This window comes from Temnothorax curvispinosus, unplaced genomic scaffold (assembly GCF_003070985.1).
Source record: "Temnothorax curvispinosus isolate PA1 unplaced genomic scaffold, ASM307098v1 QBEX01004771.1, whole genome shotgun sequence".
NCBI classification, from domain to species: domain Eukaryota; kingdom Metazoa; phylum Arthropoda; class Insecta; order Hymenoptera; family Formicidae; genus Temnothorax; species Temnothorax curvispinosus.
This window is the reverse complement of record NW_020214551.1, coordinates 451650-468186: the sequence shown is the minus strand read 5'-3', so window position 1 is coordinate 468186 and position 16537 is coordinate 451650. Positions and strand designations below refer to the sequence as shown.

Here is a 16537-nt window from a genome sequence, read left to right as displayed (position 1 = left end):
ACACACACACACACACACACACACACACACACACACACACACACACAGGCATCCCATATACAACGACCACTTTTATCTACCGACGACTGGTCTCTCGGCCGACTCAGCCTTCGAAGCGCGTTTGCTAGCAGAGCCGGTAAAAGACTGGCGTTAATGAATTTAAAAGTATAAATATAAAGCCAATATAGACCCAACTTTTTTAAGCATCACGCTCTTGAAATGATTGGATAACATAATATAACGTATACCCCCTCCCCTTCCCTCACACACACACACACACACACTAGAAAAATGAAGAAAAATAGAGGAAGATCAGATCGAATCTTTGGTTCTGATACTTTCAAAGTATCGATATTTTAATATTGTTTATACATTTATTTGATTATGAAATCTAAGATTAATAAATTTAATAAGCCTGAAATGTGTTCTGATATATTACTAATGGATTAAGCAGTGGATAAAGTGATATCGAATATATGTCGAAAAATGATGCTATTTAATTGGAATCAGTTTAGAGAGTATGTAACTACTAATAAAAAATCGATTAGAACTTTTATTACGTACAGTAATATGTACATGCATAAATTACATGCATAATTCTACTCGATGCTCTTAAAAGTGGTTGGCTCACAAGTCCGACTTTGACTCAAGCGACGTTTCTCTTTCTTGGACATCATTCAAATAAATATTATTCATGCTTAATCGAAGCTTGAGTGATTACATGTTTTTTTCTAGATTTTTGTATTGCGTTTTCAAACATCCGTTAACATAACATCTCTTTCCGTATATAATAGTCGGTACGTTAGTAACACACGCACTAAATTACTTGTTTAAAGTTGATAATCTTTGAAGATAATGCATTCTTCCTAACGAAATATATAAACAAATATACGCCATGACTTGAAGGTATTTCCATTTTTTAGCCAAGATATATAGCGAACGCTGCCGTGCAAAATTCCGGTAAATATCTATAGTCGCTAGATGAGCAGCATACATCGGCGGATGATTAACGTTCACCAAGTTTAAGCGCCGCAATTTCCAACGTCGGCACTGTCGCGCAAGTTGCTAGATAGCTTCGACTCGGCGCGGCCGTACCGAGTTAAGTCGAGCCGAATCGAGTCGAGTCGAGGCAAACATTACCTCATCGCCCGGCAGAGCCGGATCCACCGTGAACCTTCTCCACTTAGGATTTTACTAGCCGCGCGCCGTTACTACCTTGCGCCACTGCCGCGCGCGCGTCATGCTCACAAAAACGCTCCTTTCTCAGCCAACCAACGGATGGACCCGCACCGCGAGAACAGCGCGCATATACATACATACATACATACATACATACACGGAGATATAGATGGGGGTATCAGAAATACTTGTACAAATTTTAAGGGTGAGTTCTCCACACATAAACAAGAAAATAAGGTCTTATAAACATATATCCGGAAATGCTTGGTTTATCGTTGATCAAACATAAATAACGATAGAGGACAGAGCCGCAACAAGGTGTTCGCGTTAAATTATTTTTATTTTTAATAGATATTGTCCAACACTATTAAAAATAAAAATAATTTAACGGATTCGTCGCGAGATTCCTTTACTTGTAACGCATCACCCACATTGGTTCGAACCGACGAATTTTTTTGGAGATGATCTTCACTTGTGTACCTTCCGATGATTTATGTGGTTATCCAAATACCGCAACGCATCTCGGGTTACCACATACCCCCTCGTCTCGAATTTGGATCGCGATAAAACTTGGTCAGGCCAGGTTTTATTTCCTATGTTTCCGTTATTCTTCTCTCGCTCGCTTAACGCCTGTTGCTTGCTCGTGGCGAATCCCGGTCGTTTTATTACTCAACGTCAAAGTTGCCGCGCGAAATCTGTGATTTCCTTTATACTGTATACTTAAATATTGATATCGAAGTGAGTTATGTGCAGTAGGTCGACCTCGTGAAAAACTGTGTGTGACGCGCGAGTATCCTTGCGACTATTCGTGACACCGCCACTGGGGGCCTTTAATATCGTTCAGCAATGAAAGTTGAAGAAGGCGTTTTATCCAACGCACGCGTCGGAATGCACGGGTGTTGTATAAAATAGCGGTCGCGATCGGATGAGAGAGCCGACCTATATCACGCAAATTGTATAAAAGAACCAAATAGCAATGATACATTGCGAAATGACCGTCACGTTTTAATCGTGGAAGCGAGACCCTTATGTAGCTTCGTATTAACCCCTGCCGTCTGCCGATAGACTCATCGTCAGAGTTACGAGGTTTAGAAACGAGATGCAAGTAGCAAGGATTTCACAAATGGAAAAGGAGCGTCGGGGCGTGATGTTTCTCTCAACTTTGATTTACAGCTGGTTAAGAACCGCGTATTATCGCCACATACAACTAATCCCCTCCATCAGTGTATTTCCTTTTCTTGTCCCTCTCTCTCTCCCCCTTATTATCCTATCTGTACGTTGCCTCACCCTTGTTCTCTCCAATCACCTAACCCCTAACCCTCTTTCGCATCGGTCACCCTATCTGTTTCTCCTCCCGCGTCTTGTGCCTCCTCGTCCTTTCCCTCGCCCTCGCACTTGCTTCTTTCCCTAACCATCTTACCTCTAACCGTCCATCCATTTCTCCTGCCCCCCTTTTCCGCACTATTCTCTACGTTTTGCTCTAGTCTCTCTCTCTCTCTCTCTCTCTCTCTCTCTCTCTCTCGCTCGCGCGCGCGCGCACCTCCTTTCCCGTCACCCCAGGTCCCTCTTGTTCCCGTTCCCGTTTTCGTTGTCGATTCAACAAGTGCTCGGTCACGCTTCGCAAATATCGCACGTAAGAGGAGGAGACGCCGGAGATTACGGCCGCATCCGTAGTCGGGCGCGCGCCCCATTCGCCGAGTTTCGCCGAAATTTTCAAGTACATATCCGGAACGTATTCCTCGTGTAAGGTGTTCGAGAGACAACGACCAAGTTTTCCCGATCAACGAAATTATTAACCCGCGTTATGCGTATCCCCTCGTTTTCTCACAAATTTATCTCCCTTCCAACACATTTTCACGACACGTAGAGCAATGTGCATGGAGATCTACTCACTTTGAATAGACTTTCTCGTAATAATTTAAAACTTGCGAATCGTTTCAACAATTCGCATGAGCAATTATTCGCGCGGCATAATCTATCAGAGCGTGGAACAAAATAAAAGTGTCAGAGTTTTACACACACACGCACACACATATATATATAAAACTCTGCGTTCGATAATAGGCAAAGTATAATCATTAGACTTTAATCAACGTTAATTTTTTGAACGATTGAATTAATTTTATTCACTCGTTTCAGATTCGCTCAAAACGGCTTTAGATTCCCACTCAAAACACTCGCAAAGTGAGCTGTTGTAGCGAATGTCGCTTTTAACTTGGAAAAAGAAAGAAAAGTTGCTGAGAAAAGAGGTGGCGTCATTCTCTCGGTGTTAGAAGGCGATATTAGATCCGTCGCGTCGTTTCGATCCTCCGCGATGATTCCACGAACGTTCCTCAGAGCTCCGAGCTCCGAGCTCCGAGCTCCGAGCTCCGATCTCTGAGCTGGCCGGTTGACCACGTCGCGTTGGAAGGAGAATCTCCGCGAGCGAGTCATATTCCAAGTAGGCCGCTACGGCCGGCTGCGGCGGATGTACACGGTCACAAGAGCGAGTCGTTGCCGCTAGAGACACTCGAGTCAGCCCAGAGACGTAGTTACGCGTGGCAAGTAGAAAACGCATTTCGAACTAGAGTTCGCCCAAGTCTGCCGTCTTGACCGATAAGACAAACTGGGTCACTCTCAGTCGAGTATAAAATTACATACAAATCCATGTTGCTTCGGTTGCGAGAAGCTGAATAGTGTCGGCACACACGCAACATATCTCGTAATTACGCGATAAATAAGTTCAAATCATGAACAAATTACGATTTATCGACTTTTTCCGACTTGATCGAATTTAGAACTTCTTGTTGATCTATGGAATGATGTAATAGAATCACGCGGGATCTCATATATATATATATATGAGTGTGTGTGTGGAGAAAGAGTATAGCGATAACAGAAACGTACGTTCGCGTGTCGTATTGGCTTTGCCTACAAGCCTCCGGTCCGTCGTTCACCACAAGCTCGATCATCACATCATTCACTACCGCTGTAGCGGAGCCGCGCTATCAGCGCAAGCTTGAGGCGGCGCGGTGTTGGTAATGACGCGCGGACACCGAGTTCGATGGAAACGCGGTGACGTTTGTTCTCCCCGAGCCATTAGATCGCCCCGTTCGCGTATGAAATTCGCTTACAAAATGTTTCAAGCGCGCGGTTTCGTTTCATTGTGAATGGGCGGATACACGTACATGTAAAAATATTAATAAAATTCTTTTAATATTTTGCTGGCCGCGCTCAGCATAGTGGTACGACGAACGCCTTGCGGCCGCTTAAAAAAATTTTTGCTTATTCGTCAACATCTTTCAATTTTTCAGAACTAAAGGAGCGCACGAGTATCAAGCCGAAGACTCGACTGTCAAGGTGCTAGAATAATTTTATTTCGCAGTTGTCGACTTTCATAAAATGAAAGACGCTTGTTTTTTCTTGAGAGAGAGAGAGGGGGGGGAGGGAGGGAGTAAGAGAGAGAAGGAGAGACTTTAAATTTGATAAGCCGTAAGTTGCAAACATTCGGGATAAGAATAGTATTCGCACAACTATTTCTAACGCGAATTTATGAAAGTTGTGCGAATTATCAAAGTTTAGTAAGTGGCAATTCGTTCTATAATCGAGTCGAGCGACGGAAGTCAAAGAGACGATAATCGACTTCGGTAATGAGATTAATCGCGTGATTGTGAGGAAGGGGTTCGCATCTTCCTTTATTTTAATAATAAATTTTATACGTCTGTGTATTCAGGGGGCCAAAGTATCGTCGTTACCTTTTTAGGTCGACCTGACGACTGTCGGCGTCACTTTTTCGTCGGCCCAAAGTAGCAATCCCAATGCCTTTTTTTTCTTTGTGTGTGTGTGTGTGTGTGTGTGTGTGTGTGTGTGTGTGTGTGTGTGTGCGCGCGTGCGTGCGTGCGTGTGTGCGTGTGTGCGCGCGCGCGCGCAGTGTGTTTCGGAATTGCACGACATATTTTAAGGGAAATATTTTCTAGGTCGAAATGAACAAAAAAGTTTATATAAACATATGTCTCAAACTTATTTATTAGCAAAGGCCTGAGCAGAATAGCTGACTTATAATTTTAAGACAATGTTTTATGCTTTAAATCTTTGTTTTTAGTGTCGCACAATACTGTCTTGTGTCATCTTAAACGTATGCACGAAGTGTTAATATTTGTAAGACTTGAGACACAAGAATGTATTGTGTGTTACTAAAAACAAAGATCTAAGGTCTAAAACATTGTCTTAAAATTATAAGTCAGCTATTCTGCTCAGGCTCTAAGAGATATTAATGAGTAAAAATTAGGATTAACAGTAAAATATTTTAAGTATGTTTTCGAAATGGCCGCGTTTTGTTGAACGCCGTTGGACTATTTTCTATGGGGTTGGATGAAGTCTTTAGTTTATTGTAGATCTATTGGCACGCAAGAAAAATTAAGAAATCGCATAATGGAAGCTGCAGCAACTATCAGAAATAATACTGATGCCATAAGACGTGCCAGAGAAACATGGATACATCGTGCTAAATACTGCATTTAACAAAATGGTGGTTAATTCGAAAACATACTTTAAATGTTTTACTGTTAAACATAATCTTTACTCTTTGTTATTTTACTAATGTATATATAAACTTTTTGTTTATTTTGACCTAGAAAATATTTCCCTAAAATAGTGCCATGCAAATCTGAAACACTCTATATATACATATATATATATATATATTTTTTTTTTTCGCTTTTCTTTCCTCCTTTCGTAAAATCAAACGTCATGTGGAAACCACGTGGATTCGGTCATCCGACAAACATGTTGCTGGTGACATCTCACGGCATCTCCGAGCACAACTGAACTGAACACGCACACCGTGGCGATACATTCCCCTCTCTTCCCCTTTTTCATCATTGCCATCCTCTCTCCCTTCTAACGCTCCCTACTCCGGGCCTCTCTTTCTCACGCTCTCGCTCACGCCAGCAGAGAAACGCGTCTCTCCGTCTCCCGAGGTGAGCAAGGGTTTGGTGGGAGGAACGATTATTTACTTACTTTCACTCGCGCGACCTCGTACGCGCGTAAATCATCCACGGCTGCGTGGGTACTGCTTTCGTAGGGTCCGCGACGCCAAGATACGCACGCGAGTGTTTGTCCCACCCTACGATTGGCAACGAGACCAAGAGAAATTGTAATCTCGGGATTCTCGGGATGTCCTGACCTCATTCTCAGTTCGCGAAAAACGCATGCAATTTTTAAATAAACAGAATAAAATTTGATGATGTTTAACTATAAAGATTCAGATTTTTTAATTCAACTAAACTAGATACTTATATTTATAAACTTCCTCTTTTATTGGAGCAAAAATGTTTTCATTACCAAGCTGTCTTACAGCTTACAAAATTAAGCATTTGTCGAAAAAATAGATACAGCTTCTCTTTGTTCCGCATATAGGTTTCTCTGTCGCAAGATTGTCAGCGAACGTTTCTAAAGTACCGCCGCTAGAAATCTTGTGGCCAAGCCCCGCTCGCCAGCGAGCGGTCGTCTGCGTTCCGCTGATGATTTCTTCCAGTCAGGGCTAGGGAGTCGCGTGACGTCACTTTTTCCATCGCTCGGACGGAGTGCCGAGCGTCTGAGTCACGTCCTCTCGTGCCTACTCTCTCGCCTTCGAGCGCCGCGCAAAACGTGCCCATTCGACTTTGTTGCATCAACATCGACGAATAACTTGAAAATAACGCTGATTCTTAACAAACTTACAATTAGTCGTAACAGCTCAACATATAAGATGATGGAATTACAACTAGAAATAGCTATGTCTTTTATACAGACAGAGCTGAATGTGCGCAAAGAAATACATGGAGCTAATGTTAGCGATTTATGGGTGCTTTCAGAGTTGTGCAATGATGGGTCTGCAGGCGACGGCAGGAAAACGCAAATTGGAGGGTGGTGTCGGCTGTATGGAATTCCACATGGATTTAGGCGAGAGTCCGTCAAAGCTTGGACGCGTTGACGGTAGCTGGTGGGCGATGGACGACAGTTACGGGCCATCCCTGAATCAGACGTCAACGTCGTATTATGAGATGGAAGTAAGTTCGCCCTGCCTACAGGCGACGAACCCGTGCCAGCCCTCGACGAATTCATCGCAGTCTCAGCAGCAACAGCAATCTCAGCAACACCCATCGCAGCATCATCCATCTTCCCAATCGCCACAACAGGCACAGCAGCAGCAGCAGCAGCAACAACAGCAGCAGCAATCACAACAGCAGCAGCAGCAGCAGCAGCAGCAGCAACAACAACAACAACAACAACAACAATCGCCGGCATCACCTTCGACGTCGGCCTCATCCCCGGTGACCCAGTTGCAGCATCATACGCAACATTATTATCACCATCAACGCACCGCTATCAGTCCTATCGGCAGCAACAGTTACAGCCAATTATCGAGATCTCAGCCACAATGGGGCGCCCTTCATCATTACGAGCCACCAACGATACGTCGCGAGGAAAACGGCAAGAGCTACCTAGAGCTTGGCTCAAGTTACCGAGCGAACGAGCGGTGTTGCGAAGGTTCCAAGTCCAGCTGGTGTCGGCGCGGTCGAGCCTGCTATCGGCAACGACGACTCGCCGTGCTCAACATCTCTATGTGCAAACTTGCCAGGTATCGTCAATTCCCGGATCCAAGCCTCCACCGATCGGTACTGATCTGCAACACTTTAAGACACTTAGAACGTGAGATGGAGAGGGACAGGAGTCCACCACCTATGGAACCGGTCGTACCGGCGCCGATCGCTCAACTGCAACCGCCCGAGCAGGGCAGGTTAACGCCTTTCCCTGTGTCACCGACGTCGTCGGGAGAAACCGATGTCGATTCCGGCATCGGTGACAGTGACGATAGCCGATCGATCAATTGGGGGAGCGTACTATCTCTATCGAGCCAGTCGCCGCTCGACCCGCTCAACAACAACGAATTACTGGATGTGGACATTGGGCCTGATCTCGACCTAGACTTTATGCCCGGGTGGAAGCTGACGCCTCTTTCGGCAGACGACATCCTAAGAAGTACAACGACGACCCAGGAACAGCATCATCATCACCACCATCATCATCACCACCACCACCATCATCATCATCAACATCATCACCAGCAGCAACAACAGCAGCAGCAGCAGCAACAACAACTCCTGATGTCATCGGGGAGCACTTGCGGTAGCAGCTGCGGCAATAGTAACATTATCGGAAACGCCGGCGTCAGCAACATTGGTAGCAATAGTAGTACGCACGAGTCGTTGATGTGCGTAGGATCATAGCCTCCAACTTTGACGTCGTTGAGTCATCTCATCGATTTCTATCCGCTGACCCCGCAGGGCAAATAAATCCGCGGCGGTAGCCGATGCAGCCCGTGATGAGTTCTGCGAAGGCACGCGGGCGAGAGACGGCGGTAAATACGGATCTCTCGCCTACCTTCCGGAGCGCTCGATATTCGGCCGGCGACTCTCGAGGAGCCTTTACCTTTCTATTTCGCGTTAATTTATTGTCGCGTCAAATACACATGTAAACCTTGATACATATAGAGACGTATACACCGATATCGACACAACCGTCTGTGACACTTTTGTTCTTCCTCCGCTCTTTTTACCACATCGCTATTACCATCGTAATCACTACCATTACTGACCCTATCGTTACCATTACTTCTCGTACTATCCCTCCCGCGACTATTTGCCCCACTATCGTTATCGTTACTTCTACTACTGTCGCTAGTAATACTATATTACTACTTTTGCTAGTATACTATTACTACTACTATTCTACTACTATTCTACTACTACTACTACTACTCCTACTACTACTACTACTATTATTATTATTATTACTATCACTAATCAACGTGTCTCCCAACGTATCTGCTCCCCGAGGGACGGACGCGTCATGACACGCGGCATCCGCAGGTGCAGACGAAATAGAGCGCTCTGAAGGTTTAACGAACGTTAGTTAAGAACGAGTTAAGAAGAGAGGACGGGTTGAGACAAGGAAAAGAAAGCCTTTAGCGTTTGCGTGTCGACAGGTACTCGCGATGATCTGGTGTCCTGAGAAATATTCAAACGGCAAATTTTGTATCGAGCTACCGCGTATAAGATCACGGAGACGCGTGTATCATCTTCCCCGTGGAATTTCGAGATGCAGGTGCAAGCACAATTTACTCGTATCTCGGGATAATTTGTCCCAAGATTTGAGAGAGGACTATTGATAATAATCACTAACCTTTCAATAGCGCGTAACAACGATCCGATATATGGAATCTTATAGAAAGATCGACGGCATCGAGGCAGTATTTCTGCAGTTGCACCTACGAGCTCGAGGATCCACGTGTGGATTTTCGGAAAGGTGATTAACATGTACAAGAGAATGCGCATAGAGATTCGAGAAGACGGACAGGGGACAGAGACAAAATGATATCGGTTACGTCGAGTACGAGGAAGCTTCCTCTTCGAGGCTGGAAAAACCTACGAGAACGTTGCGATCCAAGTCTTCCGGCCTGAGGAGCTTCTGCTCCTTCGCCGTTCTTGTTCATAAGTCGCAGCCTCCGTTCATAATGTCCCCGAGAGATTTTTTTTCGTGGAACGATATGCGATGTCGGGGTCCGCGTCTCTGGGAGGAACAATCGATGATAATTACCGACGATACTCACGTATATATATGTATACGGACACACATCCACGCGAATTCAACATATTCATACACACAAACGCGCGCTCGTACGCATATACAGACAGACTGTGTGTGGGTATGTGTACGATGCCGTGGCCTATATTACACGAAGAGACGTAGCACGCAAGTCGTACGGTGCTACAGGGCGACTGCATCTTGGGTTTCTATTCTCTGGACACACGAACACGTAACAGACACGGGCATACATTAAGCCGAAGACGTTTCAAATTCTCACGGATCGCTAGAAGCGTTCGTCGCTCGGGGTCCTTATGACGCGTGTCCTGTCGTCGTAAGCGTGATACGATGTAAGTCGGAGATGTCGGCGTCTCAATCTCAAAGTACTTTCGGCACCACCAGTCGCGCGGTCCAACATAGATTCTGCTTGTTCGGGTATTTCATCTCGCGTGCCGCGGACATTGATTAAAAAACCTGAGTTTGTTAAAAAGTCAATCAGATCCTATATCTACATGTATAATGCTCTTAAAATGAAAATATTTGACTGTACATTATTTTGTCTATCACTGATACATTGAGTGATGTGCTATCAGAGAACCCGAGAGCTAAAACGTCTATACTCTATCGCATTAAATAGAGTCGTAATTTATGAAGATTTATGAAGCAAATTATTGAACAGGTTGAATCGGGTTGGTGCAATTGGTCTCGATTTACGCGTTGCGAGAAAGTGGAAAAACAATGAATGAGAGAGAGAGAGAGAGAGAGAGAGAGAGAGAGAGAGAGAGAGAGGTTGGAACATTGCGTTAGAATTACGAGACATGTTTGAGCTAGGTATTAGAATACGCGTTTAATCCAATGACTGCATTTGTTTGAGAACGTTGCACTCAGAACAAAGTGAGTTATTCTTATACAGTTATCTCATTATACGAGTTATCTCATAATGATCTTTGTCTACCTTGATTTTTTACATTTTAGGATATAAACACACACACACACACACACACACACACATGAAGTGTAGACGCAGATATATATTTATTATTTTTTATTTTAATTTTAAAGCGCCACGATTTTTTTAACGCGCACACTCACTGATTCATAATAGCACTCTGTAATTAATTATTTTTTCAGCGAGTAACAATGTTTATCTAGAATTCTTTTTACCACCGCGACTTAGCGGAGAAGTGTATGCCATGATTGTCTCAATCACAAAGTCTAATCGCAAGTTGAAATGTAAAAATTAAGCATGCAGAGTAGTCCATTAGGTTTTCAAAGTCTATTAAGTTTCATCGCAACGCATTAACCCTAAAATGCATGACGTGGACTGGTATAACACGAACTCCGCATTAATTATTTTATCAGAATGTCCATCAAGCTTTCCACAAATAAACAATTACAAAAATATTAAAACATCTTACCAAGACAAAGAAAAAGATTTGGGCAACTTATTATACACTAAAATTGTCGTGAATAGAAGAAAGAAATGAGATATAAAATAAGAAAATACTAAAAAACAACCGTTTAATGAAAATCGCATTGAATTATAACGAGATAGAAATTTTTCAAAGATCTTGGAACTATTTGTTCCTTCAATGTCGAAAAGAGAATTATAAAAGTTGTAAAGGAAAATATAACTGCAAGTGGAGTACAACAAGCCACGTCGTGCATTACATACGTTTGTGTGTGTGTGTGTGTGTGTGTGTGTGTGTGTGTGTCTGTGTGTAAGAGATAAATAACGCGTACCAACGAGATTAACGCGAGACGCTGGCGCCTTCGTGTGAATATCTTGTATCTCGATATACGACGTCGACAAATGTACCTGCATTTTAGAGATCGGAATAACGTTCTCCCCTTCGGATCGTCGCATGGTGGCCACTGCGCGCCACTGATCTCCCGTAAATGTATCAAATTAAAGAGTGGCCGACGTGCGCGCGCGTGAAGAAGGCGAAACACTCGGAGTTATAGTCGATTGAAAAGCCCGCTCGACCCCGGACGCATCTTCTCGCGTGAATCTGTGCGCGATCTCGCCCTCAACGTCCACGAATCCATTAAAGAGCAGCTATACTTAAAAGCTAAATGATTTAAGAAAGTCTAATGTTACAAAAGAGAGTAATAATAATAACTTATCGACTCGACTGATTACTTAAACGCGAGGGTGAATGTGAGTAAATGGGAGTGCGCGTGCGAAAAACAAGGGAGAGCAAGCAGCGTACATATGTGTGTAAAAAGGGATATGACGTAGAATTATTGGGATATAAAGTTGATTTAAATTGTAATTATATATAATGATGTTCTCTCTTTATGATACGTGACACACACACACACACACACACACACACACACACACACACACACACGCGCGCGCGCGCGCGCGCGCGCGATACGTACACACGGAGTCATACGCGAAATATGCTAGGTACTTGTTGTACATATATATACGTATAAAATATGCGTTACTTACTAAGTCTAAGCTCTTAAGCATAAACGCGAATCGTCGCGAAAGAAGAGACCTTTCACACCTTCGTCCCACCCTGCGAGTCGCGTCAACTATCTTCGGTTCTTCAAAGATCCTTCCTCGAGTTCCATTTTCTACTTTGTACTACAACACACATACGATCGACACACCTCTCGCACGCGCATCTCCCTTCTTCTCTCTGCAAACCTTCTCCGTCCCATTTCACCAAACCGCTCTTCTCTGACGACAATGCTCCCTCTTCCTCCCTTTCACCGCGTGATTTCTCCGCGGAAACGACGAGCAATATTACTTTTAATAAGCTGCGGAGAATTTAAAGAAAGAGCGTACGTACAAATCCGTGCGTCTGATCGCGCGTGAGTGTCACACACGAGTCCTTTGCATATGCGTTGGGCGTTGAACATTAGTAACGGCGAGTGAACGCGGATGAATCGTAAGCCGAGCAGATGCAAAGGCTCGCATCTCTCAGGGAAAGAACAGTGTGATTAGGCGGAAAAGTAGCTTCTTTCCGATAGAGAGAGAGGGGGGGAGGGAGAGAGAGGGGGAGAGTTCGTATGTAGATTTCTAAAATATCCTAGCTGTAATTGGTAACTATTTTTCCTCCGTTAGCGTTTCACTGAACTTGTATTCGCCGGAATATGACTCTGACAACAAAACGCAAATCTAAATCTCTGTAATATTCAGGCCGAAATTAAGAGAATACTCAATTTTTGAGACAGCGGAAGCGAATTGATAGACGAGTTTTTTGTTTCTAATCCGATTTACCCTTCGGTTATTGTACGCTGAAGGAAGGATTCGATGTGCGTTTGACTGCTCCGCAAGAAAATGGATTGACACCCTTTTCTAGAAAATCTTTTTTTCTCACATGCCATTATAACTAATCACAATTATGATTCACTGTAATTTCAAGTACGATTGATATTCTGTCGCTATATGTTACTGTATATCGCCGATCTTTCATAAAACGTAAATAATGCTTTAATACTTGAGCAACATTTTGCTCATTATGTTTTTCGGTGGAGCAGCCGCGTTGTTCTTCCACGATGTTGTTAATCCGCGAGCGAAGCTACCGGATGCGGAGAATCGTACAGCGTACTCGCGCCTCGCGCCTGTCTCAAATCGCATACGTTTTCACAAATTGAACCCTTCCTTCTCTGCTTCGAGAAAGGTCGAGTGAAGTAATTTGATATTAATATATCTCAATCGAGGAAAGGCGCAAAAGTTTGTAGAGTATTTCTAAAAAATTAAGCATTCGCCGCATGACGCCTTCCGCGCCAGCAGCGTTTCGCAATCGTAGAATCGCACGTAACAGTTGGATAACGATCGGATGATGAAGATTGAAGAGAATCTAAATATAAAAGAAAAAAAGAATAATATTCTTATCGGTACTACACGCGATTTCTGAGTCAGTTTACAAAATTATCTGTAATAACAAGTATCCCTCCTTAGGGAAAATATTGAAATTTGCTTTTGCCTGCGAATTTTCTCTCAATGTCAGAAACGTTCGAGAGGCGCACGAGATCTTTGAGACGTTTTTCAAATGAACGTTATCGGGCGTCCTGGCGAAATGGTCCAACGCCTTAACTCCCATGCATAAGCGAAAGCGCGAGAACGTGCGAGCGTTGCCGGCATCGGCAGGACGTCAAGTTTTGTTCTTTTTTTTCGCGCGATCACACGCTGACGCGTAGCTCACGATCGGGCACGCGTATTTCGTCAAGTGCCTAAAAACCGCCGAAGGGAGAAAGTTACGACTGTTAAGCGCGACAGCAAGGCCGGACAACGCGGAGTTCTCGGCACGCTGACGTGCATACAAGTGGCAGCAGGGTGTGCGACACGATACTCTGACGATTATCGCGTTTCTTCCCGTTCTTCCCTTTCTCTTTTCTCTTTTTTCCTTTTTCTATCTTTTCTTTTTTTTTAACGAGATACCGAATAAAGGCGTTTGTAAATAGTATAAATAGCACGAGCGCGAAGATATGTTTAAGCGAAATGAAAAAGAGGATATAATAAGTTTAATATTGAGAAAAAATATATATATATAAATAAGATATATATTATATATTAAAGAAAAGTGTATGTATGCGTATACGTGTACATGTGCGTGTGCGTGTATATGTGTATAAGATTATTATTATTATTATTATTACTATTATTATCATTATTATATGCATATATATGTATATATTTAACTTGGTAAATAATATGAGGCGACGACGAGCACGTGATTGATTCTTCCTCATCGTCGTGGCGACATTCGGACGAAATTCGTTTTTATTCGCGTTTATGGCGGCTCGCGACCATTCAGTAATACTCGTCGAAATTCATTCTTTTTCTCGTGTTTACTGAGCAGTCCTTTCGAATCAATTTTATAATCAAAGATCGTTGCGTTTTTTATCGATTGTGCATAACTTGATAAAAACGTCATATTTTTTTCTTAGCGTAAACGCGATTTATTTTAAACTCGTAATTTGTTTCAACATCACGCTTATATTACAGCGTAAATTAATTATGATGATCGAGAACCATTTATCTTTGTATTACATCAAGAGCTTGAGCCGTCATCGCGCGAACCGATTTCTCCCCTCGACTCGGTTCCTTCGTCCCGAGAAGGTTGTAAACGCGGAGCAAAAGTTTCAGGCGAGAAAGGGACAATGACGAGCAGCCGTCGATTGGGAAGTGATCGGGCGCGCGTAATTCGGCGCCGTCGTAAGAAATTAGAGCAGGAAGGGTGCACAGCGTTATGTGTACATTGTAAATAGTAGAGCGATGGTTACAGAGAGAGAGAGAGAGAAGAGGGGGAGGGAGACATACAGAGATAATTAATTTAAAGAAGAGACGAGAGAGTAATATAGGATATAAATGAGAAAGAGAAAAGGGACGGTCGCGAGTCGAGGCGGTGTCGTCGGCCGCGTCGAGCAAACACACGGCACTTTCGGATCATCCTGATCATAATAAGCGCTATCTGGAAGTGCGTTAGCGACGGGACGACAAGAGTTCGGAAGCGTTCCTTCTGCCCCAACAGCACCTTTAGTGTTTCGCTTTCGCTTCCGTTTGCGAGCGAGTACGAGTCTGTGCTGCGATTGACCGAGCGATCGAGTGGAGACATGGCTGAAAATTATTTCGCCTTTTTCCGCGAACAAACTCTTTACAAGTCATTCGCCTTGATTCGACCCTAATGCCGTGCGCTCACAACGCGCGTGCCGGATATGCGCGTTTTAACAGAGTCGGAGATTTATATTCCGAGAGATGCGTAACTGTATCGTCGTCGACCACGCGCCGATCACTCGATCATAATGTAGGGCGTGGCATTGTGAGGCCGTTACGTCTGAAAAGAAAAAAAAAGAGAAAAAAACATTGTAAATTACAACGAGCGTATGACAAACTTTGAGAAAAGACCACCGGTCATCGGTCGTCGTCAGCAGGATGAAAACTCACGCGACTCGATCGGGCCCACGTTTTTACTTGCGCACAAAAGCACGTGTGCTCCTCGATCATTTAGGAATTGAGAAAAAAAATTATATATATATAATCGGTCAACGAATGTTACACGGGAGAGAAATCGCAATTACTCTAGTCCTATATGCGGTCGACGAATAATACGGCACACGTGTGTTCGCGAGTGATCGGGCGTGTCGCCATTTTCTTCGTTTCTCTTTGTTTCAAAATCGTGGAGTTGTATCACGTACTGTTCTACCAAAATATATTAGCAACAGCAACAGCAGAACTGACAGTAAAACAAGGAGTTGATTAATTGGATATGGCAAAGTTGAGTAAAAAGAAACTGCAACGCACGATATGAAAAACAACTATCAAAAACAATAAAGAGTATTATTCTATATAATAACAATGACTGGTATTTATTTGGAATACGGGCCTGAACGCGAATACAGATTCTTTAGATTCTTTTATTTCGTGTAAAAACGCGTTGATTGAACATAATTTCATCTGTATTCGCGTTCAGGCCCGTATTCTAAATAAATACCCAATGACTTTTACTGCACCTCACTTTTCAGCAATGCGGAAAGGCTGTCGAGATATAAACGAGCGCTTTCAGGTGATTGCTCGCCAAGCTAGATCAAGCATTACTACATTCAAAACATGATTTGCAAAGCGATCTTCATTTTCTCATATTATAGACATCGATGCAATTTGTTAGGAAATCAATCTTGTATGTACAATCTTCTGCGGGATACTATCATCAGGTTTTATCAAATCATTTAAATTACATATGATCTTTTTTATGGAGCTTCATGTTCAGCTTTTCGGACATTTGGAGAA

At 43.4% G+C, this 16537-nt stretch overlaps 1 protein-coding gene across 4 annotated transcripts in view; it reads left to right on the top strand.

The window, feature by feature from the left end:
• The window catches only part of LOC112454000 (basic-leucine zipper transcription factor A-like), a 56227-nt gene extending 40124 nt beyond the window's left edge, over positions 1-16103 (top strand). For all 4 annotated transcript variants that reach the window (XM_025015129.1, XM_025015127.1, XM_025015130.1 and 1 more), the window contains one exon: positions 7014-16103. In XM_025015129.1, the coding sequence (XP_024870897.1) occupies positions 7014-8429 (1416 nt within the window). In that variant the 3' untranslated portion in view covers positions 8430-16103. The remainder of the gene's footprint in view (positions 1-7013) is intronic.
• Positions 16104-16537: the final 434 nt, after the last annotated feature.